The 25,976-nt window shown below is 36.7% G+C and overlaps 1 protein-coding gene across 1 annotated transcript in view; it reads right to left on the bottom strand.

Moving 5' to 3' along the window:
• Positions 1 to 393: 393 nt before the first annotated feature.
• gabra6b (gamma-aminobutyric acid type A receptor subunit alpha6b) overlaps positions 394 to 25,976 on the bottom strand; it is a 30,950-nt gene continuing 5,367 nt past the window's right edge. The window contains exons 8-10 of the mRNA XM_086309218.1: positions 21,769 to 22,046; positions 14,136 to 14,392; positions 394 to 5,820 (exon numbers count right to left, since the gene is read on the bottom strand). Coding sequence (XP_086165344.1) covers positions 5,808 to 5,820; positions 14,136 to 14,392; positions 21,769 to 22,046 — 548 coding nt within the window. The 3' untranslated portion in view covers positions 394 to 5,807. The remainder of the gene's footprint in view (positions 5,821 to 14,135; positions 14,393 to 21,768; positions 22,047 to 25,976) is intronic.

The raw sequence follows: 25,976 nt of genomic DNA on the forward strand, positions 1-25,976 counted from the left end.
ATCCTCAGACATCCAGTCTAGCAGCAACAATCATGCTGTATTTAAAGTCACTTAAGTCACCTTTCTTCCACATTCTAATGCTCAGTTTGAATGTGCCTAAACCCACTGAGTTACAGGCATGTGATTTTCTGATTTGATATTTGTGTTAATTACAGTTACTGTGCAGCACCTTAACTGCAAGATATGGTCTTCATATAATGTAGTTAAAGGAAACAAATTAAGCTATCTTAAACCGTATTGAGTTTCTATTTTGTCAATAATAAGGAAATGTGTCCTATTGAGAAGAACTACATAAATTGCATATTGAAAGTTTTACAAACAACAGATTGTGTCTTACAAATCTCACAAGAGCTTCAAAGATTTTCTGACTAAACTAATAACACACAAACAAAGGTAATTTTGCCGTGTCTTTATTAAACACACAGAGTAATCATTCACGGTGCAGGCTAAAACAAAAAAGTAGATGAACCTATTTTAATGACTTCTTCAGAGGCTACTTGAAGTCAGGTGTTCCAATTAAGTTAATGCCATCTTATATGAGGTAATAAAAACATGCTAAGTTTGGGAGCTGGTCTAAACCATCCCTGAATTGAAACAACTTTCATAGGACCATAAGTGATGTATTACATAGATGTATGAACCTGATATAAAGCTAGAAAGGCATTTATACAGAGAGGTGTTCACCAGTCCAAAACTGCCTACAAACAGGAAATTCAGGCGCTTCCCTCAAAAGAGCACACTGGGAGTATAACATGCATCATAAAAGACGTGAAAAATAGAAGAAATCTAGATAACTTGCACAGCATTTTGTTAGAGGGAATAGGCACCGCACGCCAATACTAACATAGAGCATCGCAGTTTGAGACTCTTTTCCTATTTTTAAGCCCGGGTTATTCCGTAATCACTGACGGAACAGTGAATTTGCAACTCTTAAAAGAAATGTTACAGGAAAAAAATCAGAGCAATAGTGTATGATCTAAAGGTTGGGTGTTGCAATATTAAAATTACCTGATGCAAATTAAAGCAGAATGCTTGGAAAACAAGAAAAAAGGCTTGAAATGAACCCTAACACTATGCTGTAGCGTGAACTCAGAGTTTGATAAGGTTTTATAAGGAGAAATAGTGCAAATATGTACTCTCATCTCATTGTTGTTCTGATTTCTTTTTTCAGTCTGCACTTTGAGTGATGACTCAATGTATATATAAATGCATGTTTCAATGCATATATATATATATATATATATGTGAAAATGAGCAGGGGTCATTTATTGACAAAACATGGACATATGCACATATTATCTTTTGAAAATAAATTAATAAATAAACACAAACAAAAAGCAAGCCTTACTTGGTAACAGTGTATAAAGGAGCAAAAAGGGATCAACTAAATTCATAAAATGTAAAAAGCTGTAGTCATTCAGACAGGTACAAATGGCTAATATTGTGAAGATGTGGAGATGATCATCAAGCAGAGCCATACAATAGGAGTACATACATAAATATCTCATTATATTCACAAAATATACACATAATATAACAGTATATGGCATTCACTGTCTTCTAAGGTGTGGTAAAAACTTCTAGGCAAATAAGAAAAACAGAACAAAACATTATTTGATAAAGAATCAATAAGCCATGTCTGTGGAATGACCAAAAAATAAAAATAAAAACTGCAAAGGCCAATTTGTGGCCAAAGTCACCAGAACAATAGAATTCTATTTTATATAGAGTCCGTTATCTTCTACATTCAACAACCCTAACATACACATAAAGGGTCAGAGTTCATGCATATGTGATTCTTGCAACTAGGCTTTGGGTAAATGCATACAAGTTCAGTTAGTATAGAAAAAAAGTTTCTCAGCACTGTTTAAACTGATTATTTGACTGAATATTGTTCTGCAGAGAAAATGCCCAGTCACTGCTGGAGGTGGAACAAAGTCAGTGCTCCGAGGCTCCATTGGGGTTGCACCAATAGTTCTCTGGCAGTCTGATTTCACTGGCAGTTCCACAACACAGCCTGACATACAGGGCATTAAGGGTTGAAACGTCCCATCTCTTCAGCCTCTGCCTCATAGACAGAGGGGAAGAGGGTGATGAATAAAGTAGGGAAAGAAGGAAGATACAAGGACAGTTTATAGAGACTGCCATTATTGTTACTTTAGTCTTCTAATTTACATGTGAAAAAAAATGCACAACAGGTTTTAAAATGAGCAAATCTTTGAAAATCAGTTTACAAAGATCGTAGATCACAATACACTTTATCTCAGTGTCAACTGAACAAGGATCTCAAACACAATTTACCTAGAACATCAGATTTTTCATGTAGGATACAAGACATTCTATCTTTCACAGATCTACAAACTTATTAAAACAGAACAAGCAGAACACGTCTTTGCTTAACCCTAATAAAGTGGCTAACCTAATGGCAACTGTGATCATACCATGCAGTGATGGCATACAAAACAGCTATGTATAATCCTTGGCAATATTCAAAGACCCTTCTATTAATGTATTATTATTATTATTATTATTATTATTATTATTATTATTATTATTATTATTATTATTAACAGATTTAAAATGCTAATTTAGAAAAAAAAAGAAAACATTTGCATCCTACCAACATTTTCTATGAAATTGATCTGAACCTTAGAGTTCAAATTGATTTATTATTGCATTTTTTGTTGCATTGCATATTGTCTTCATTTGACCTTTGCATTACTGATTATATCTGTGTTTTCACAAATGTTCATATAAGATACAATAATTACATAAAATGATTGAATACTATTAAACATGATGTTATTTCTTGTTTCAAACTAAATATTCAAAACTGAACAAGAAGATGGGGAAAAACTTCTCCACCATAAAGTTTGTTTATGTTTCATCAATATCAAACAGCCACTCAACAGACACAGACTTCAGACTTCATACAATCTTTTGGTGCTGTAGTCAGGTGTTTTTTTATTTATTTAATATGAATAATAATTATTAATACTATCAAATATTAAATAATATTATTTTTTGTGTCTTTGTCAATAAAAGCACTTTAAATCAAAACACCCTTCGTGCATGATGCATGCAATGAGGCAGTAAACACACTGGTTTAGATGTAGACACCACATATCTTGAACATGTTACCCTTTGTACTTAATTGGAAACACTGCATAATCATATGCTAATCCACATAAGTGGATTATTAATGAATATGTCTTGGCATTTTGTATAATTGGTGATGATAGGTTTAATTTTCTATTTCTGCTGCTTTTTAATGAAAAACTAGAGCAATGGCTGTCATCTTGACAAATTATTGGGAACCAATGCAGGAATCATTTAACTCCAATTAAAATTATGAAAAAAAGGAGAAAAAATAAGTATTGAATAATAAAATGCTTACATTAGCATATAAAGGTTTAAATATTTTCTGTGAAAAGGGGGTTATTGCCATGCCTCGCTGTATTAAATGGTTGCAAGTAATGTCAATATTTTAGTCCAAAAATGTGGCTCAAATAAGTAGTATGCGTGGATGTTTTTAACCCTCTAGTAACTGTATGCACACGTTTTTTCTATCTGCATCTGCATGTGACACTAAATATTCAGTGCAGCCAATGAATCTGTGGAACACACCATCTAAACCCTTTGAAGATTTTTCTTCACATCCTCTATACTCCAGCAGAGGGAAATTAAGCCAATGAACCAAAAAATAGAGTGTTGGAAGGGAAAAAATGAATAGTGGAAAGTAGAGCTGGCAGTGAGAGAGTTCCTGCAATTCAGTCACTCAGTCACAATGGATGCAGTATCAGGACAAGTACACTTATTCCCTTACATGTGTTCTAAATATTGAAGCAGGAAATGTGTCATTTCAACCACAGATGCAATATCATTCTGATGTCTGGAACTGCATGTGAATTGCATGCACACAGAAAATCAATACATACAACAAAGTGGATCTTTGTGGATGCTTTAGCTCTTGCTCTCCCAAAGTAGGTCCTACCCCAGCTATTACTAATGGGTAATTTTTTTTATATCTCAGAGATTTGAAATGAATGAAAAAGAGTGGTAGAGAGATGTAGTTTCTGTTTTAAATTATACCAGAGCATGGGGCTCTGGAGCTCATATGGCTTTGAGTTGCCTGGTCAAGTTGGCAAAAGGATCAGGTACATCTGCTCTCAAAGCACTTGCTTTCCATGCAACAAGATAAAATGAAATACAATGCACTGAGGTGGCAAAAAGAGAGCTTGGCAAGTATTTTTTTCTTTGTGTGAAAATCCAGTTTATTAAGTGATCAGATTGCTCTATGTGGTGAATCTCCCCATAAATGTTCTATCTTCTCCAGCACTAGAATCCGGCAACCTGCTTTTTTTGTTTGTTTGTTTTTTTAAAATATATTTTTGCTTTTGTCGTGTAACTTATAGACGAAGTTTAGTGGCAAACTTACTCTATATTATATTTTTAGATTATATCTGCTTTGCTGTTAGGAAGGGTTCAATGGGTTAATGTTGTAACCCATTGAACCCTTTCTTCTTTATCTTAATGTTGTAAGATAAAGAAGAAATTCTACAGGTAGCCTTGAAGCCTTTATCTGGAGTCTTTCTATACTATGTTTACTTGTATTTGCAGCCATATAAAAGTCAGTGAGCTGATATTAAATTAGAAAATATTTTATCTGAATAAATGGATAAGCATAATATTTTTGGCAGTTCAAAAATAACTTATAACTTTTATAACTTATAGATGTGTGGCTGCCCTAGTTCTGCAGCCAGGTAAACATATCCTACAATTAATATCTGAATCTCCTGTGGTATTCTTTCTGGATTAAGGAACTAGATCTCTTCAAAATGTAAATAACAATGATTAGAGATGGGTCAGATAGAGCCAAGTGACTAAGCAGCAGTCAGTAGTAGAAGGGAATATAATGTCCAAATAGGTGGTACATCAGGTCAGGAGCATGACCAGAGTCATGGTTATCTTTTGTTTCATGTACTGTGTAACTCCAGGTTCAGACTTTTCGCTTACATCCTGAAGTGTTTAAGGGGAAGCATTTGGCACAAATAATCCGGCTTGTGTTGCAATGTGTACATAGCAGTTTTTTGTCACTTACCACCATTATTACTTACCTACATGAGTTGGCTACTTGATATGATAAATGGAGTAGGAGCATTGTAAGTAGTGCAAAACATCAAAAGAACTTAATAGCTTACTTAACTGGGTTTTGCTTTTTTATGGAGAAGTGGAACTTTTTGTTTGTGCCTCTTAAATTTATATCAGATTAGCCATAACAATGAATCTAATTGCCTAGCACTGGGTTCCACTTGATCTGCAAAAGCAAATCTAACCTGTCCAGATATGGACATGGGGTGTCTGAGGCTGGGTGTCCTCTGGTGCCTGGCTTCTTTAGAGTGTATCTCCTGTGAATTTGTGGCTCATTCTGGAGAATTCCACTGATTCATCATCAGATAAGTATCTGGGAACTTTTGTCTTTGTTGTGTTCTTCACCCATTCCTGAGGAGTTTTTATATCACGGGGGTAAATTATACAGCTTGGGAAGGTTGCAGTTGTTGGGGAATGTTGTTGCAATGGTGGGGTGTGCTTAGTCGGGAACAAAGGTTAGGTAAGCAGTTCAAGTCAAAGTAAAATCCATATGAATGTCAGAGCCCAAGGTTTCCCAGAAGAGTGCTGCATTTAAATGAACTGATCAATGTTGTTCACTTCAATGGTCGCTGGTTTTAAGGTTGTGGCTGATACATATAAATGTAAATGTATGCATGTAAGTGTGTGTGTGCCATCCAGAAGAACAAACACTAGGCCTAGATGGTATCCCTGTAAGACAAAAATCAGAGAAGAAAATGTTGAATTAGTAAAAATTATTTAAAATAAAATAGAAAGCATCATGATCATGAAGAATGGATTTTAACACATTCAACTAAACTAATATATGCTTACAGAAACCTACACATGCATACCTATTCAAATCTGCATCTGTCCATATCTGCCTGAACACCATTCCAGACTGAATTTAAAGGTAAAATAAATCTGAAATTATTCAGTGTCTCACTGCCACTGTTCTCCTGAAAGACTTTGTGAAACCCATCTGAAAACTTAGCTAGGTAGTTTACATCTTTACCATCTCTGCCTTATGTGTTGAAGCCGGTGACACTTTTGACAGCACTGAGAGCCATTTTTAGCCAGAGAACTTTACATGCCTGCTGGCAAAAGTTGGAGGTTTTCTGTGTGTTTTTAGTTAGAATTCACTGCAATACAAAAATGAAAACAAAATCTTTAATAGTTTCAGTATGCAAATGTATTTTTTGTGTCTTTTAACTTCATCCTTTATATCATCAAGTTTTAACTGTGATATGCTGAGACAGATTAAAAATAGGCATTTAGCATTTGTAAATCCAGTAGACATAAGTGTTTAACCATAGTGTCATTCCAGTCAAAAGTAAAACACAGTGGAGTATGACAACAAATGTACCATTGTATACTGATTTGTTATAATTTATTGTCACTGCCTTGTATTATTGGTACACTCTGGGGTTTAAGAGGGCTGGAATGATCTAGAATAGCATTACAGAATCTTCGATTGAATGACTAAATAAATCTGATAGTTAGTATTTTGTATGAAACTGCCTAACTTACTAACTCCATCTTTCCAGCTGATGCTACAGTTAATTCACCACTTGACCCTACCCTACCTACTGCAGCCCCTTCTCCACCATTGATTCATTCCTGTTATGCATTCAATTGAATTCAACAGTCGCCTCAAGGCGTTTTATATTATAAGGTAGACCCTACAATAATACAAACAGAGAGGAACCCAACAATGAAATGACCCGCTATGGGCAAGCACTTTGGCGACAGTGAGAAGGAAAAACTCCCTTTTAACAGGAAGAAACCTCCAGCAGAACCAGGCTCAGGGAGGGGCGGCCATCTTCCACAACCGGTTGGGGTAAGAGAAGGAAGACAGTATAAAAGACATGCTGGTGAAGACAGCCAGAGATTAATAACAAGTATGCAGATATCAATAATGTTGCACCAGCAGTACTTCAGCATCTAGCTAGCACTACAAAATAACCTTTTTATGGGTAATCTCAAATGAAACCTTTCTAGCAGTTCAACAAACATCACCAGTGACAAACAGGTTCTCTGTGCAGTTTGGCACAGAATCTGTGCGCTAGCTAGATGTGCACAGTTCACGTATTTTCCAGGAAGAACAAAGATGTTTTAAAACGTCCCACTTTAGGTGGAGAAAAATGCAACAAAGAGAGGACACTGAGAGATTACTTTCAAATGTAAGTGCTGCTCAGCATGTGACATTTGGTAAGCTGGAAATTTAAGGCTTAGGACTAATTCATATTAGCTTTCAGTGGATCTCTATATGATTTATGGCTAAAGTTGGCAATTCATATAATGAAATCTCTTTGACAACAAATTAAATGATGATTGAAATTCATCTTATTTAAAGTCAAGGAGGACAACAGGTGCCGGCCAAACTGGGCAGGGTGCAATAGACTTATTGGGCACATTGTACAGTAGGCAGACTCTTTGCTACACAACTGTTGGGTTGAGCTAGCAGCAGTAGCATCATAAGAAAGATAGACATGAAACTCAAACAATTTCTAAAAATGAAATTCATGGGAGATTTTATAACAGCAAATATGCTGGAAAAAGTGAAAAAAAAAGTCTTATTTATGGGTAAAGTCAACAAATATTTAAGTATATTCGATTGGATTTGGATATTTTGTACATGCAGTTTTTATGGTCCCCTGACCATTGAAATGAAGGGTAATTTTGATAATGTTTCAAAATAATTACTAAAATAACTGCCCCAAATTTGATTCATTGTCGTTGCTAAGTAACAGGACTTGTTTCGAGATGAGGTCGAGTTGAATTTGAATTTCTTTAGCAACTCTTCTCAATTTCCATGTTTACAAAGGCTAGGTTTTGGAAAGCAGCCATAATACAATATTTCACGTAACTCCTGCATATACTATGTAGCATGTACGACAAAGAGCAAAGGAAAACCTAAAGAAGGAGCAACATTTATATGAATATACCCTACAAAATTATTGTAAGACTTAGTTGTAAATGAGTCTTTTTCCCCTTTTGCCCCCTTACCTACACTACCTCCACTTGGCAAAGCCCACTTGGCGACCCCTGGGAACACTGCATAGATTAAACAAAACAATTTGCAATATACATGTGTCCAGGTGACAGAAATTATATATGTGACATTTGCTACGACATTTGTCATTCCATTCTCACAATATTTTACTGTCAAAACAATTCATATGTCTTTAAGAAAAAGATTCAAAGAGTCTGACTTGAAATGAATCATCAGTCTTGTTCTAGGGTGCACTGACAGGTCAAAGAACTGCAGACAGGCTCTTAAAGGAAGTGAACTTGTGACCTTTTGGTAACAGCACCATTTATCTTAAAACAAGGCTGCCTTTCCTTATTAACTGCATTTGTTCAACTAACCAAATGACAAATTTGCATCTGTACAGTTGCTAAAGAGGACTGATCAGCAAAGCACTGGGAGAGTCCCACAGAGACAAGTCTCTTCTTTGCAGTTGAAAGCCTGGGTGATTAATGCTGAGAAAATGAGGTAGAGGGACAGCACTCTGCTTAGCCTGTCAGGCTGTCCCGTTTTATCAAGGAAGATTCAGACTGCAGACTGTGCACCATGGCAGAGTGGAAGATGTGGTAATATAGTGGAGAGATGGTGACTGAGAAAGGAAGCGTTTAAAAGAGTGACACTAGATAGAGTAAGAAATAGAAAAAGCAAATGGGAGCAAGGGGTGATAGACGATGCGAAAAAAAGAAAAAAGAGAACAGATTTCTTGTTTGATAACAAATTATCCTATTAATATTTGTAAATGCTTGTGTTTTTTTTCTGCATGAGTGTGCACACAGGCTTCCATGCAAACAAAGGTAGATGTGTGATAAACGCCTGACAGACAAAGGCAGATGTAAACAGTTCTCACAAGACCCAGGAGAGAAAAATGATAGATAGGGGATCACTGTTTATATCGGTCTTCTCTACTCCCTGTATGAGTGGCCTGTAATTGAATGATCATTACACCAAAGCTATGGCTATGGCCCTGCAGTTGAAAATAGGAATTGAGTTTGAAAGAGCATTTAGTGGTTTTGATTTATGAGCAACAATAGGGAAGTTGTTTTTTCAAGCCTGGAACTCTGATGGCCAATAAAGAGGAGCAAGGCTTATCGCCTGCTGTACCCACTCTGACACACATACACCATTTAGCCTGCTAGGCAGCCAGCAACCAGTCAACCAACCAGCTGGGGCCCTTCACGGAAGGAAGTGTTTTCAGCAAATTTGTTTCCTTCATGTCTCGCCCTGAATGGTGCTATTCATTAAAATAGCCTGCAGTCGGTAGGCACTGCTGCCACGGCACATTTATACACTTGTATGCCTGTATCCTCACTGAAGTAGACACACACTTGCACACAAATCCACCTACACTCACAGCAGACCAAAATCTTTTCTTTTGGTTCACCTCATCTTTGCAGGAGACCCTTCAATAAAAAAGCAAAGACACAAAGAGAGAAAAAGGGTCTGTTGCTTGCACAGCTATCTGCTTTCAGTTAGGCCGCTGGAGTTGTATATTTATTTCTCTGAAATGAAAAGAGCTGCTCACTTTCATTTAATAGATACAATATTTGGATTCATGTGGGTCTTACTGAGAATCAAGAGGTTACTAGTGTAGGTGGTGCTGCACACAAGAGCAAAGAAATGTAAAGTGTTAACTGTGAAAGTATTGTGCAGTGGACCGTGTTTCAGTCATAATCTATAGCGCTCCCGCTATTTTAACTGTAATTTAACTTATAATCTTAGGCAGTGTTTGCACCACTTTAGCCACAATTCAAAATATCAGCCAAATATATCTCAATTATCCCAGGCAACAAGCAAATTAGGTAAAAATGCAATTCACCATTCAGGTTCTCACCCACGTTGATATGTTTCCCTTCATTCATGCTGATAATCAGATGTTTAATTGAGAAAAGGGTGAACTTTACAATACCAAACAGTTTATTTATGGAGAAAAGTCAACTATTGGCAGCTTTATAACCTCTTTATTCATGTTTACCTCCATGTGGCATAAAGATTGGCAGCAAATTTCAGTGTGATTTTACTTGTAAAGGTTATCATTTGGGTGAGTCTGTTGGCAAGATGCCAAAAGTGAATTATCAAGCAACTATATATATTTCATAATAACAAAATGCATGCCAAGAAATGTTTTATGACTGTTTTTAGTGTTTTAGAAATCATCATTATGTCAACAAAAGCGTTGTGAGTTTTTCTCTGCACTTGTCTATTTTCATGGAATGGATTGAGGTGCAGTACTGTTACTTTTTAGAGTCATCTCAGCAGATAACTGCCCAGCTCCTGACATGACGAGCACACCAAAAACCTCTGATCATCCTGCCAGGAACTCTATTCCCTTGCCAAGCCCGATAGTAACTTATTGCTGCCTCTGAGTATTGTATCACCTCCTTCTTGCCTTTCATCAATTTCATCATTTTCTTATTTTTAATTGCTCCTGATTCCCAGAGCTGAAATGCTGTCACTCTGCAATTTTTCTACAGGACGTTTGTCAGGATTTCCTTTCAAGCTTGCAGTTCCTATCAATTAACAGAAACAGTTAGGAGTGTGTCACTAAGCGGGTTAGTCACACACAGCTATCCTGATCCCTTCCAACACTGTCATGTCATCTGACTTGTCTCAGCTCATGCCAGGGGGCTTTTCTCTTTTTAGAGAAAGAGCAAGAAAGGAGAATAAAAGGAGCTGAACCCACACAGTTGAAAAGCCCCAGAGTCAGAAGTGTTGATGCACATTGATAGTGTGCATATCGATAGTGTGAACATAAATGCACAACCAGGCAGACACATTTGTTTAGAGCATATGGCCGGGACAAATCAAGCACACTAAGTTGCACACATACACAATAAAGTGAGCCTTTTTATCTCTAACTAGTATAAATCTCAACATCCTATCAAAGTGTCATACGGGAGCTATAGATGTAATATAAGAGAGCACAATGCATCTCATGATGTCATCAAAAGAACCATAGCGCTATTTGTGCTTTAGCAATAACAAAGCCAAGACGCAGCACGACTGCTGTGTATATCAGCAATAACTGTAAGTTATGTGCAGTATACAATTTAAAAGACAGCACCTGAAAAAACAGAAAAATAGATTCAGATTTAGTTTACTATGTTGTACTATAAGTATTCATAATATAGTCTGTTGTGAGTATTAGCCTCTCAAGTTGCTGTTTCAAGTCACATCCTATATATGATTTGATGCTGTTTACTAAACTGATTTAGTGTAAGCTTAAGGTGTTTTGTTTGAAAGCTGTCGCCTTCGCTGAATTCAATATGTAGAAATCCTGATGTTTGACAAAAAGCTAAAGGATTTCTTTGAGATCACATTTTGTATGAAAATTTGAACGAAAATTTAAAAAAACTAAATATTAGTGGGAGCTTAGTTAGCAAACAGCAAAGAAAAGATCATCATACAGAGTGTGTGTCTGATCAGGACCTGGTGTCCACATATGTGGAAATCACATTTTGGGTTATTTAGACCAAAATACTGAATTTTGCTCTACAAGGTCCTGATATCTACTTACGAGGACATTATACTGCTACTGTTCTATGAAAATTTTAAACGAATATGCTCATATGTGGCTCTCATTTTTCTTAAAAACAAAAATAAGGCAAAAAACAAAAATCTGGTAAATCTTTGTTTTTACATTCATCGGGCCCCAATATGTCCAAATATCAAAGAGAAATTAAAAATCCATGCAGTGGAAGAGTTCGGGTCTTAGGAGGTTAAAAAGTGGATTGATTAAAAAAGTTAGCATGATTCAATAACAAACTTTAAATTTTCATTAGACTATAAATTAAAGTTTTAATAAGACATTAAATTAGCATTTGAGATAATAAACCTATCAGGAAAGTGTTTACTGAGGTCACAGATCAAGTGAGTAGAAGGGTTGTTTTCTGGTAGATTAATGAAGTTGCCAATTATAAAGAGAGCAAGCGGTCCCTTTTTACCATATATTTCACTTAATGTGACTGCAGATTCAACATAAAGTTAATTTTGCATTCAATATGACTTGAAATTCCCAAATGAGACCATTAAGTCATTAGTGAAATGTTGACTGAGACAATAAATTATGCGTGAATTAGGCTACTTTTATCCTAGTCTTCTCTACACTTTGACTTGTTTTAAGATAGGAGAGCCAACCCCTGCTGGCCATTACAGATATTGCACAGTTTTGTACCACATTAGCCCAAATATAAGAGAATTATGACTTTATAAAGAGGTCAAGCAATTATACATTAATTATTTTTTCTTTATTTTCTCTGGCTTGGACAGGCATGGCTCATTAAAGCTTTGCACACAGCTATTATGCCTGTTTACAAGTGCAATCTATGCATGGCAAATGATGGCTAGGAGATATATTTTTAGTAATGTTGCTAAGAGAAACAGAAGATAATTGCATGTTCATCCTATTTGGGCAAGAATTCATTATGTATTGAAAGTACATATTCATAAAACCTGTAAATAATGCAGTCCGTTCAGTATCAACCCCGTGACCAGTCTCTAACACGTTTGGAAAAAGTCATATTGGAAAAATTCTCTGTAAGTTGAAAGATCTTTGTGTATTTGATGAATAATATATGCCCTTCCAGAATAGCAAATGCACAATGAAGAAAGAAAAAAATGTAAAACAATATATATAATGAATACTTCACATTCCCATATTCTGTTTTCTCTCTCTGTCTCTAACTTCCTTTATCTCTTACACACAGAGACCCATTGGTATACAAACACACAAGTACACACACACACAGCAGACAAACTTTAGAACACAGATGGGTATATTTTCAGTTATATTTTGCTCAATAGCCAAAGGTCCCTAAGCGCAACAAAATCCACCAATAAGGAAGACAATATAAGCTATTTCTCACACACTTGGAGACTTAGCAAAATGTAAACTTCCAGAACCACCTGCCCACATAATCAGCATACTGCCTTTCTTTTCATCCAAAACTCTCACATTTTTCTTAATTGTGAGAAATGTGTATGCATGTATGTGTATTGTATTATTGTTGTGGGGACATAAACCAGATTACACAGTCATATTGTGGAACCTTATGAGCCTTTTTTGAGCAAAAAGCATCTTTTGCGTCTTTTAAAATTTACCACATATTGACTCTTCAAGTTTATTATGAAGATCTGGAATCAAAGTAGGTAATTGTAACTGATGAAAAGACTAACACCAACTGCGTGTGAGAACCTCAGCATGCAAACTTGACAGAGAAAAGACTTTCTATTACAGTTTGGTAATACTGTGGTAGTGTGGTATTAATATGAAAGTAGCAAAATAACTAAACCTGCAGTTTCCCATCCAACGTCCTCACTGCTCCTTCAGACTCCACCTTCTCACCCAATATTATTATTACTCAGCTATTACTATTACTCTATTACTCAGCTAAAGCCACTGATTATGCATGATATTACTTAGTTATTACTTTGATATTAATTTGTATTTAAGTCATAGTAAACTCCTATTTCCATATTATTACCTTGTCATTTCCACCTTATTACTCTATTATTACCACACTGTTACCAAGCAGTAATGTAAAGTGCAAATAATTTTCTTGTTCATATGTCAATAATTTGATGAACATTCCATATATCATTATATCTTATATAAGTACAGAAGCTGTACATTTGTTTCGTAGTAGTCAAGTTAATGCTTGACCTCTGACCTTGACCTTGAGGCTGAGATCTGTGAGATTCAAATTGTGTGAGATTTTAGTAGATGTACCAATGGTGCTAATTTGATACTACTATGTTGCGTTGTTCTCAAGTTATTGCATTCACAAATTTGGGTGTCGACGCCGCCTGCCCGCCCACCCTCCCACCCAGCAGGTTGCCGACAATATCCCATCGGGCTTTCCTAGCCGAGTGGGGGGAAAAAAACCCATTCAGTTATAGTCAGTAAGTCAGTAGTCATCCTAAAATCTGTCTGTTGTCTCTCTACAAACACATAAAAACAAATGCTGGAATCATTTGTAACAACATGCCATCTGTTCACCTGGACATCTCCATTGTGTCCTTGGTAAGATAGACAATCCAGTAGACCAGGTTGAAGGCGCCAAACGAAAGGGGGAAAAGGATGCGTGAGTATTTGTCGATGATGCTGGTGCCAGTCAGAACATTGTTGGCCGGTACAGCCGAACCTTGCTGGAGGAATGCTTGGGCATTGACCGGTGGGTTGGGAAATGTCTTGGCAGGACGCTCAAACATCGGGGTGGAGTTCATCCTCTTCTTAAGCACACTACTGGCATCCACCTTGGAGAGGAAAATAAGAACGATACAAAGTATATAAAGACCAGGGAAAAACAAAATGTTATAATGTCAGTATCTTATAACATCAATGCTAGTTAGTGTTAAGGGAGGAAATAAGGAAAAAAGGAAAAATCCATTCTGATGATAGTGGTGTGTTTAACATACTGTAAATAGATAAGTCCATATGTTCTATGGAGCATGTGATCTATATCTAAAATGAGTATGAGTATCACAGTAATTACACCCAGAAAAGAAAATCAATGATGTTTTGATTTTGATTGAAACTTCAGCCCATTCTGTCAAGGCTGGTGTAGTTGTGGGAGGCAAACAAACCATATTAAACGAAAGAAGCTCAATATATTGACGCATGGGTTTCTCACGCCTCATCAACTTTGAGTAAACTAGTGTGATCGCAACACATGCTCCCTGCTCCAATAGTTGTAAATCATATACAGTATGTGTACAGAAAGTAAGGGGAGTGTACATCTGGAAAATGGGTCAAGTAACAATGTGTTGCCTCCAGGTAGAGTAAGTGAGAAAGAACACGTTCCCTTTTAAAGGAACAAATTTCAGCATAAAAAAATACAGTCATTCCACGATGGCCTTTTATTGATCAGCAGCTTCACTGAGTAAGCACTGAACTTTATAATAATATAATTTAATATTTATTTTAAATATGCTGTTTTGTGCCATATTTATGCTTTATAGGACACTTTTTGTTTACATGGAAATTTCAAATATATTCCTTGTTAAATTTGCAAGTTTCTAGAACATTTATTGCAGAGCAGAGTTTGAACAGTTCTTTACATTTTATTTTGGGGGAAAAACTCCTAGTAGTTTACTAAAGCATTCAGTGTTTCTCACTTCAGTGTGGATATTTTTTAGCAGTCTTGGAACAAAATCTGAACTTGTGAGATTTAGGCAGGATTTGTGAGGCTACAGGATTACATGCTCCTCTACAGGTTAAGAAACTATTAAACTGTTACAATCCTAAGGCTTAGGGGAAACATTCCAAAAAATAAATAAATAAATAAAATCCATGGTGGCCAGTTTAAAAATCCATTAGCAGTTAAATTAGAGTTATTAACAACATTAATACTGAATCAAATTAAATATAAAATATTTGTCAGTCATTCCATGGCAGCTATGCTGAGTAGTGCAATCATGCTGTAAAATCTTAATATATTATACGTCTGGGGGTTTAAATGTGTTTATCATTTGAGGAAGTTAACAGGAGTGCAAGTCACAAACATTTGATATGGAGGTGTTAGACAAAGATAAAAAAGCTAATGTTTGAGCAGCATTTTAAACCTTTCTATTCTCTTTAAGCTGTATTATTATGGGCTTGATGAATATATCAAGCTCTGTAAAGTTCTATAGCAACACTGGGGAAGGGCTGTGAGAGAGAGAGCAGGTCCAGATGATCTAACCACCATTACCACCAGTCATTTTCGAGGTTAAGTTCACTCTTCAGTGAATAATAGTGTATCCTCTTATCTGTGAGTGGTATACTGTATGCTTCACAACACCAGGCTGTAGCTTCAAATGTCAGCTACCTGTTTCTGTTTCCCTTTTAGGTAACAACATGCAGTGAGTACACACACCGCATGCATTACTTCTGCATGGTGTACTGCACATGTCTGCAGTTGAGCCAAATGACAAGCTATTGCTCATGATGACAACAGGATCTCTTGGCTTCCTCTTAAATCTCATGGGAGATCAAGTCCTTGTCCCTTATTCACTGCTCTAGTTTTCAACAGACTCACAGAAAGGTTGGGTGCTGACTAACGGATATATGGATCATGTTTGGATGTGGGTCTCCGTGAGTAGAGCAGGTTAAGAGCTACACACGAGTGTGTTTATGTTTCATAGTGTGCGAAGGGGTTAATAGACAGCACGATTTCACTTTCTGTCCACTAAGGAGCCTCATCTCTGGGTGTTTGGATGTAAGTGGGTGAATATATGTAAATAATTATTACAAATTAAAAGCCATGGATATTACACACACAGTCACACACAACAGTTATGATCCAATAAGATGAACCATCGAAGGATACGGATAAATGAATGAAAAGACAAAAAATTTCCTGATCATTGTCATTTTGCACATTTAAACCATATTAATCTCACAATCTCACAGGGTTCACGAAACTGTTTTTTGTTTTTGTTTTGTTTTTTTACTTTTATGTACAGTACCAAGAGATTACTGGCAGAGAAATAAGGATAAGAAACAAATTGTTCACACATATATCAAAGCCTTCAAAAACACTGGTGACAACATAACTCTTTTAACCTCGCAAATTCAGTAACACAGAGATCTTGCCCTAGGCGAAGTGAATTCAGGTAACTTCTTTGAATCATAGCATGGTTGCTCAAGGTGATTGCACAGTTTAAGGCACAGTTGCACATTTTAGATGACTAAATTAATTTGCATGACTAAATTACATTGCAAAACTGCTACTAGTATGACTTCTGAAAATTTCAATAAAGAGTTGGTGGGAAACAGTGGGAGGCATGCAGTTCTGCATAGTGTGTGGGAAAGTTACTTAACTTTCCTACACTACTGCCATTATGGGAAGTGAAAGTAGGCTAATGACATACATTAACTGGCTTAATGGTTGTAGCTTGTTTCTAAAAAGTTCTTAAAAATACAAAATTTCCCAATGATTAAGCCTGGCAGGCAGTCATTTTAGGCTTGGAAACTTTAACTGTGCTGAATAAAAAATGAATAGGCTAGAGATGTAAGCTTCATGTAGCGCCGGTCCCTGGTGGTTTGATTATTTCCTGTCTCATGTTGACTGAAAGATAACAGTTGTTCAGTGTTTTTCACAGCAGAATTTTCTCCAAAAACTGGATGTCCATCGAATTACCATGACTAAATTATCATTTAATAATACCGTTGATAAAGGTGGATATTTATGGTTATGCTTCACATACTGAATTATTATAGAGTTAGCTATAAACATAGAAAAATAGGGGGTGGGGGGTGGAAGACTGCTAAATGATGTAGAAATAGAAATTTCTAAATAAATACCTGTAATCAGTGCATTCAACAAGTGTTACTTCATTACAATTTTTTTATTAGTCCTTCATTTATTCAGGTAAAAAAAAAAATCTCATTGAGATCAAAAAATCTCATTTCCAAGAGAGACCTGACATCTTGGCAACAAAAGTCAAAATGTTATGCACCATCCATGACGCTACTTTTTAGTTAGTGTTGATCCCTGAACCTGAAAATCCTCTCTTTCAGTCTAGTTATTAAGCCGACAGGACAGCAAAAGAATTTCCTTAAAAATGTCCTGATTTAATCAGTGTCTCATCGCCTAAGCAATCTTTTCAAATTCTGTGATTGCAAGTACCCGTGGCTCAACCTCTGCATAAAGATCACATCTTTCTATCTCTCACCTTATTTTTTTTTCTTAATATGAAAAAAATATTTTCTTTATTTCCAGCACTAAATACTGCACCACCTACTCACCACTGGAAATGCATTCAGCACCCGTTACTCACACTGACAAACACTCGATCCCCCATTATGTTTACAGTTGTATATTTGATTCATTAACTGAACCAATTTGCTTTTGTGAGGTTTCCATGCCTGCTGTGTTTTACATGACAGTCATAACAGGTCGTGGTCTTTTAAATCGTGACTGGTAGATGGCTATTTCTATTCCCAGTGATACGCCATTGTTGTGTTTTTTTTCTATGTAATAAAGAGTCTTTCCTCCTACATATTTGGTGAAAGCAGTCATTTTCCATGATGCATCCCTCCCACTCTATTTCTCCTCTCAGTGTAACTTTAATGCATACACACACACACACACACACACACACACACACACACACGAATGCAAACTCACATAAAACACAAAAAACAAACCACACTGGCCCATCATCCATCTCTCCATCTTGTTCCATATAAAAAATAAAAAATAAAAATTTTTTTTTTTTTAAATGGACTGTGCCTGCTTTCTCAGCCCCCTCTCTGCTTTATTGTGGTGGTGGTTGCCCTCCTTCTTGTGAGCGTGCAGTGATATGCTGGATATTCCCTTAATCTATGGCTCTTACATAATCGGCAGCAACATCATTCACTGAGCCACTGGCTGTCTCCCCGTGTCACTCACTGTGGTTATCACACAGTTACAGGGATGAATAAAGGACTGGGAGAAAGGGCTGGATGGATGATATACTGTAGCTAGATGGATAGATAAGGCATTGTTGAAAGCGATGAGTGAACTATATGGATGCAGGGGACATCGTTTGTTGCCGATGATGTATATACACGGGTTGGTTAGGTGTGTGTTGCAGATAATATCTGCATGTGAGTTATATGAGTGCAAAACTGGAAAAAGTGAAGGTTGTTATGTTTCACTGTTTATGTGTGGACAGCACATTCAAGCAAAAGTAGCAGGAGAGACGCAGAAGGGAGATCTGTGTGTGTGTGTGTGTGTGTGTGTGTGTGTGTGTGTGTGTGTGTGTGTGTGTGTGTGTGTGTGTGTGTGTGTGTGTGTGTGTGTGTGTGAAGTAGAGAATAGAGGTCTTACAATAGTAGCATAGAGCAGAGAGAGGAAGCAGGGAAAAGCAATATTGTAACATTTAATTGATCAAAAGGGTGAGATAGAAGCATTGGATAAATTGCAAACAAAAGCATGATTTTGTGATTTTTCATGTATTGTGTTCTATTTACATTATAGATGTGGCAAATGTCGTATTTGTTCTGTCAGCAAAAAATACGACAGAAAGAATTTAGGGGAAAAAGGTTAAGAGTAGAATCAAATCTATTCTTGTCAAGCAGGACCAACATGCTAAAGCAGGGGTAAGGTCTCCCATTGCTCAAAGAACAACCTTTAATTTTCTTTGCAGAATTTCACAATATATCACAAACACTGCATTGACATGATTACTTCATGTATGCAGCAGGGACTTGGCATGGTCTACACTTGTTAAAGCCTGCCTTTCTCATTTACATTCAAACAAAAATTTAAGATTTTTTTCAGGTAATTTGGTATTTCTCTTATGTTTCTGTTTATTATATTTGTTGAATGTCTTTCATGAAAGGCTTTGCTGTTAAACGTTTTTTAAAATATTGTTATTGTTCTTTTTATTAGATATTCGACTGAAGACAACACTCATGTATCGAAAAAAAGTTCTTTAAATTGAAAGGCTGTTTAAAATAAAGTGAACAAAAACACGAATCTGCCGTAACACTAAAATGGGAACATTTCTAATATTAATAAATTGGAATGCAAACTAAATCTTCACTAAACAGAGGATAAACAACAAATATGAAAATGAAAGTGGTTGGTAAATGGACTACCATTATGGACTATATACCACTTTTCTTAAAGTGCTTTATACAACTTGCCTAATTCACCCCCATTCATTCAAGTACATTTTCCTATGATTTTTTTTCTTTTTGGTAAGTGTTTTTTAATCTAAAATTCATAGAAGTTCTTACTCTTATGGATGCATTGGAGAGCAACTCGGGGTCAGTATCTTGACCAAGGATATTTGGCATGCAGACTGGAGCAACCAGAGCTCAAACAACCAATTTTACCTGCTCTTTCTCCTTCAAAGCGGCCTTTAAGCAGTTTTCGGACACAAGCACAATTGTGTGATCCATCACATTGCTCTGTAGAAAGTCTGATGCTTTCAAATTGCTGTAATTGTATCCCTCCAAGAAATACTGGCCCATGTAGGAGTCTTCTGCTATATGATGGATACAGACTCAAAACTCCAGCTAACTCTTTTTGCATTTGTGTGTCCATGGAGCATTCTCTAAAAAATGGCACAAATAACAGGAGTTGTAGAACTAGTCAAAAAAGACATCAAAGTGTGTGGCTCCGGTAGTGACATGGCTTTTGATGCACACTGTGTTGACGCAATAAGTACAGACTAAGCTTTAAACATTGATCAATGAACAATCATTTGTCATGGAGATATCGGTCACAGTGATGAAATATTCTTGTCATCGCTGGCATGAAGCTGAAACAACTATACGATCATAAAACTTAAGTAAATGTGGTTTAAATCATTTTACACTATAGACAGAATATAGTTCGAATATGTGTTTTCTCCCCACGTGGGTTCTCATAGGGAGTACTACCTACATTTTTCCTACAGTATGGCTTTACAGTGTAGAGTGCTCTAAGATAACTCCTATTGTAAATATCAGAAATGAATTGAACTAAATTTGAATAATTACATTTCAAGTTGTGTGATTCATTGCTGTTTTTCAAGTTCCTTGGAATAAAATGACAGCTCTGCTCTTTATATCACTGCCATCATGAATCATTGCATCAGAGCTCAGTTAACAATGGCTTTTTTTATTATACATACAACTTCGTCAGACACTTTTATATAGTCAGAGTTAGCTAAAAAAAATTTCAAGTGTTCAGGTAATTCAGGTCTTTTTCAGCAAACTCTTTTCTAACTCAGGATTAGACAATTCAGAATTCAAGAATTAGACTCAACGTAAGTTAAGCAAAAAGGTTGCATATTGTAGTACTCGCCTTTTTTAACACAATTACTATTTTTTTTATCTACTGCTCTCCGTTTGCCACACAGATGTGCTTATGTCATGCTGACAGAGCCAACATAAACTGTGAAAAGAATGAAACGCTGAAATTGTTATATAACAGCACAGAGCAAAGAATGGATTTCGTCAGCTAAAGAGAGACAAACACAAGCTAGACAGGATGAAAAAAAAATACAGAAGCTTAGCAAGATACCAGAAGTCAAGTCAAACCTCAGATCTAAATAAACACAATGATTAGGGAGAAGAACCTGATATGCAATATATAGAGATGATGTCATAATGCGCATGTTATATACCTCAACCTTAGAACCACAAGCACTTTTGGCCACCTCATTTTTGTGTTTTTAGCCCTTCCCAAACAAATGACTCATACTTCACAAAAAAAAACTGCTTCCCACCTTCCTTGAGTTATAATTCAGAAAAACCAAAACTAATAAGTAAATTTCTAGAATTTGTGTAATTCAAATAGGGGCATATCAATATGTGCAAGCCATTTCACAGAGCAATTAGTGCAAAAAAATACATAAATACACTTTGCTTAGTATTAGCCAGATGTTACTGAGCCACATTTTTTAAATCCCATGCTTCATTCATTTGCTGGGATTAACCAATTTCTAATGTTTAAAGCTGGAGCTAATACTATACCATCACTTTCTGCATGTCCTTTACTGGTTTAAGTAAAGAAAAGCAAAAAAGTAAAGGTGGCATTTCTCTACTTTTGTGATATTAAGATGTTTTATCTGAAAGAAACAACAGCAGGCTGGTCATCTTCAACTAGCTAATTACCAGAATATTTGTTGATACATGTAAACAGAAGTTTGAAAAGGTGAGCTAGACTTACTGAGGACACCTCTACGTCATTCCCTGCGGCCACAGCGGGAGCAGCGGCCGCAGTTGCTGCCTCCTGAGCTGCTGCCTTCATGGCCGCTGCTTTCCGGTGCTCCCTGTTGGCCTGTAAGGTGGAGAAGTAGTTGACGGCGGCAAACTCAATCAGGGCGGAGAAGACAAAGGCAAAGCAAACAGCAATGAACCAATCCATGGCTGTGGCATAGGAGACTTTAGGGAGTGAGTGGCGGGCACTGATGCTGAGCGTTGTCATCGTCAAGACAGTGGTGATACCTGCATATGGGAAGGAGACAGCAGTAGATATATTGTTAAATAAGGATGCTGAGCCAGCCTGTTTAAATTGAGCCTTTTTTTTTTCTCAAAATCTGTAGATCAAATCTTAGAAATCATTTATCATTTTACCCAAATCTTCACACCACTTATTACAATGGTGTTTAACACCAAAAAAGAGAAAAAAAACTATTTCACGCATGTCAGGATTTTAAAGAGAAAGCACTGCTGTTCAAACAGAGGGCCAAAGGATTGTCTGAACACATTTTATTGGATGTATATGAGTCAAAAATCGAGCTTTCTGGTTGAAATGAGAAGTTTCTGTTTGGAGAAAGGAGAACACTGCATTCCAGCAAAGGAACCTTATCCCATCTGTGAAACGTGGTGGTGGGAGTATTGTAGTTTGGGCATGTTTTGGTGCATATGGTCCAGGGCAGCTTGCCATTAGTGATGAAACAATAAATTCTTAATTTTACCAGAGAAAACGTGAAAGAAAAAGACAACCAGTAAACAAACACTGATCGGTCGTTCTACCAAAAAGTTTTTGTAGTAAAAGTAGTAGTATACATCCAGCAGAAATGATGTGGAAGGATCAGGATAAGCAGTTCACGAGCAAACCCACTAACAATGCAAAGTTGAAGCTCTTCTGTAAAGACGGATTTGAGAAAACTGGATGTTTAGGTGTTCATTGCTTCTCAAAAAGTAAAAACATTAAAGACACTGACAGTAACAATCCACACACAAATATGCAATACTGGGACATTTGTTCCTAAAGAACAAAAAAGTTAACAATTTAGGTTAACAATGATTGTTAACCTAAATATTGGGAGAAATCTTACAGTTTCTTCATGCAGTTGCTAAATTTGAGATTTCAAATTTATACTTTCATCAAAATATCAATAGTATCAGCAATATCCATGATGAAACTGCAAACAAACCATCATGATGGACTCGTACGAGTTACTGATAAATATCATAATAAGCTAACTTGACATACACATTTATACATCTTCTTCTTCAGCTGCTTCCTTTAGGGGTTGCTAATGGATCATCTGCTTCAATTTCACCTCATCACTTATATCCAATTCTATCATCCCTACTCTCTGCATATCCTCGTTTGCTACATATATATGAACCATCTCTGTGGTCTTCCTTTTTTCCTTTTGCTTAGCAGCTCCATCTTTAAGATCTTTTCTCCAATATACACCGTGTCCCTCCTCTTCTTATATTCATACTATCTCATCCTTTTCTCTTACTTTCCCTCCAAATTACTGAACCTGAGCTGTTCTTTTCTGTTCATTTCAGCTGTTCATTTCTAATCCTGCACCTCCAGGTCCCAATCGAAATCGTAGCATCGTGTTATTAATATTTATAGAGAAAGATATACTTTTAAAAAAAGGCACATTGCACATCATACAACAAAAGATACTGTGTAACACTAGTTAAGATGTTGATGTCATAAATCTTTGATAAAAATATATGTGTATATGATGTAACAAGAAAATAACAGAGCCAAGCAGAGCATATTTTTCCCATGGAATATTTTTAACATGTGGCAGCAGTCCTGTTTTATGGCATATAACTAGAATGTGGCATTTCAAATCAGAAAGTGTTGCCAAAAAGTCACTTGAGGGAATGCTAATCTGTCCATAAGCAGACTAACCCCTGCCCCCACATTGGCACGTCGGTAAAAAGAGACCGAATATCTATAAACATTCTGGAGAAAGACATCCAGGCTGTATGGTATTTGCTAATATTTGTTTGCTTGTCTAATATGAGGTACAGACAAGATGATGGAGAGAGATGATCAGAAGAAAGAATGAACATGAACTTGAAGCTTAGACTAAGACTAACAGACTTCCTTTTAGTAGGAAATCAATATACATGTATATATATATATATAATTATTCTTTTTTTAATTTTTTTTCTAAGTAATTTTCATTTGGGAGAAGAGTAGTTTATCACACAAAAGGTCCATTACATGTCCATTTTAGATATAACATTTCAGACATAGCCCCTAATACTACTTAATTCATGAATAGAAATGATCCGTAGTTCTTAATCCTTAGATAAGAATTTCCCTTTTCCCCACCCAGATTCCTTCCTTATTAAGTCAGATAAAGATGCTGACAATGGTAAATGGTAAATGGCCTGTATTTGTATAGCGCTTTACTAGTCCCTAAGGACCCCAAAGCGCTTTACATATCCAGTCATCCACCCATTCACGCACACATTCACACACTGGTGATGGCAAGCTACATTGTAGCCACAGCCACCCTGGGGCGCACTGACAGAGGCGAGGCTGCCGGACACTGGCGCCACCGGGCCCTCTGACCACCACCAGTAGGCAACGGGTGAAGTGTCTTGCCCAAGGACACAACAACCAAGACTGTCCAAGCCGGGGCTCGAACCGGCAACCTTCCGATTACAAGGCGAACTCTCAACTCTTGAGCCACGACAATGAACATCTCTTTTAATAGCCCATTACCAAAGTACATATCTAATTCACTTTCATCAAGCAAGCAGGGATAAAGGGCCATTGAACACTGTTCCCATGGTTTACCAAATGTGCACTGTAGCTGTGCACTTTTCATTAGCATTGTAGGAACTTATGGGGGTTTTAATGCACCTAATAATGTCTCAAAAACATTTTCTACACAGCACTTTGATGGTAAAACCTAACAACCCTCAGATGCAACCTCCTCCAACAGTCAACCAGTCTGACTGTTTAAATCTGAAGCACCAGTTAAATGACTGCAAAAGGGAGGAGGAACATGGAAAGAAAGCCTGTCAGGGTAGGAGGGAGAGGCAAAAGAAAAAGAAAGAAAGAGTGTGGGAGGGAGAGGGATGAAGTATAAAGACAGGATAGAAATGAAATGCTTGGGGCATTTATGGGCTTTTATAAGAAAAAAAGCAAGGTACAAATTAGGCCACACTCAATTAAGTCTGTAAGACTTGTGCTCAAGGGACTTTCAGCTCTTAGGTTGTTGACAATTCAGCACGCAATATGGTATGGTTTAATGCACTGTCAGTGTCAGGCCTGTCTCCAGAACAAAACAACCTAGGATGCATCTGAAGAAAATGAGAGTGCACTAGCTCTGGTTACCTTCCAAATAATGATTATCAGATTAATACACACAGCTATTCACTGTTTTCTGTTGTTGTAGCAAATGTATGTCTTGTGAAGTCAAAGAAGTGTTTAAAGTTCACAAATGAATTATGACTTCATAGACACAATAATTGTTTGTTTTGAACTCCCTTAATACATGTTTTGTATGTTTAATATTCTTACACCTATAGGTCACCTATAACTTATCTGTTCTTCTCAAACGTAACTAAACTGTCTATCTTTTAGTCACAACCCAAAACTTGTGTGTTAATTCAATTTATTCAAGCAGTGGCTTTTTGGCCATCACTTGCAATGCAACTTGTTTTGTACATAATCTCTTGTGTCCTCTGTCCTCGATTTAGAATGAGCAGGTTTTTGGGTTTGTTTCGGGGTTTTTTTGCTTGTCTGTATCTTTTCATTCCAGCCAGTACTGAGTGAATTGAGAACAGCAGGATGAGTGAGGCTAATGAGTTGCCACAGATGTGCTTTCTACATGAGGCTTCAACTTCCATGCAAACATTAATGACGGGGATCTATTCTCTGAAGGAGAATGCAGATTTGTTGGAGCGCTGGCTCGTTTCCAAAGACAAGGGCTAGCACTGCTTCTGTGCACAGCTGCATCTTGAGTTTTACAAATAATGGAAATTCAGTTAAAAATGATAGCAAAATCTGTGCACTTTTGCACATTATCCTCACTTTTTGCATCTGTGCTTTTTCTGTCTTTCTGTTGCTGTCATTCCTCTTAGTCTATCTCTGTTTTTGTTCAGTGTATCTCACCCTTGCTGCTCCTGAGGCTAGAGCTTGGTAGCAACTGTAGCGTAATG

This window comes from Aulonocara sp. 'chitande type north' Nkhata Bay, linkage group LG10, assembly GCF_057382095.1.
Source record: "Aulonocara sp. 'chitande type north' Nkhata Bay isolate Kocher_YH1m ecotype deep benthic linkage group LG10, A_spYH_male_GT1.1, whole genome shotgun sequence".
Lineage (NCBI taxonomy): Eukaryota > Metazoa > Chordata > Actinopteri > Cichliformes > Cichlidae > Aulonocara > Aulonocara sp. 'chitande type north' Nkhata Bay.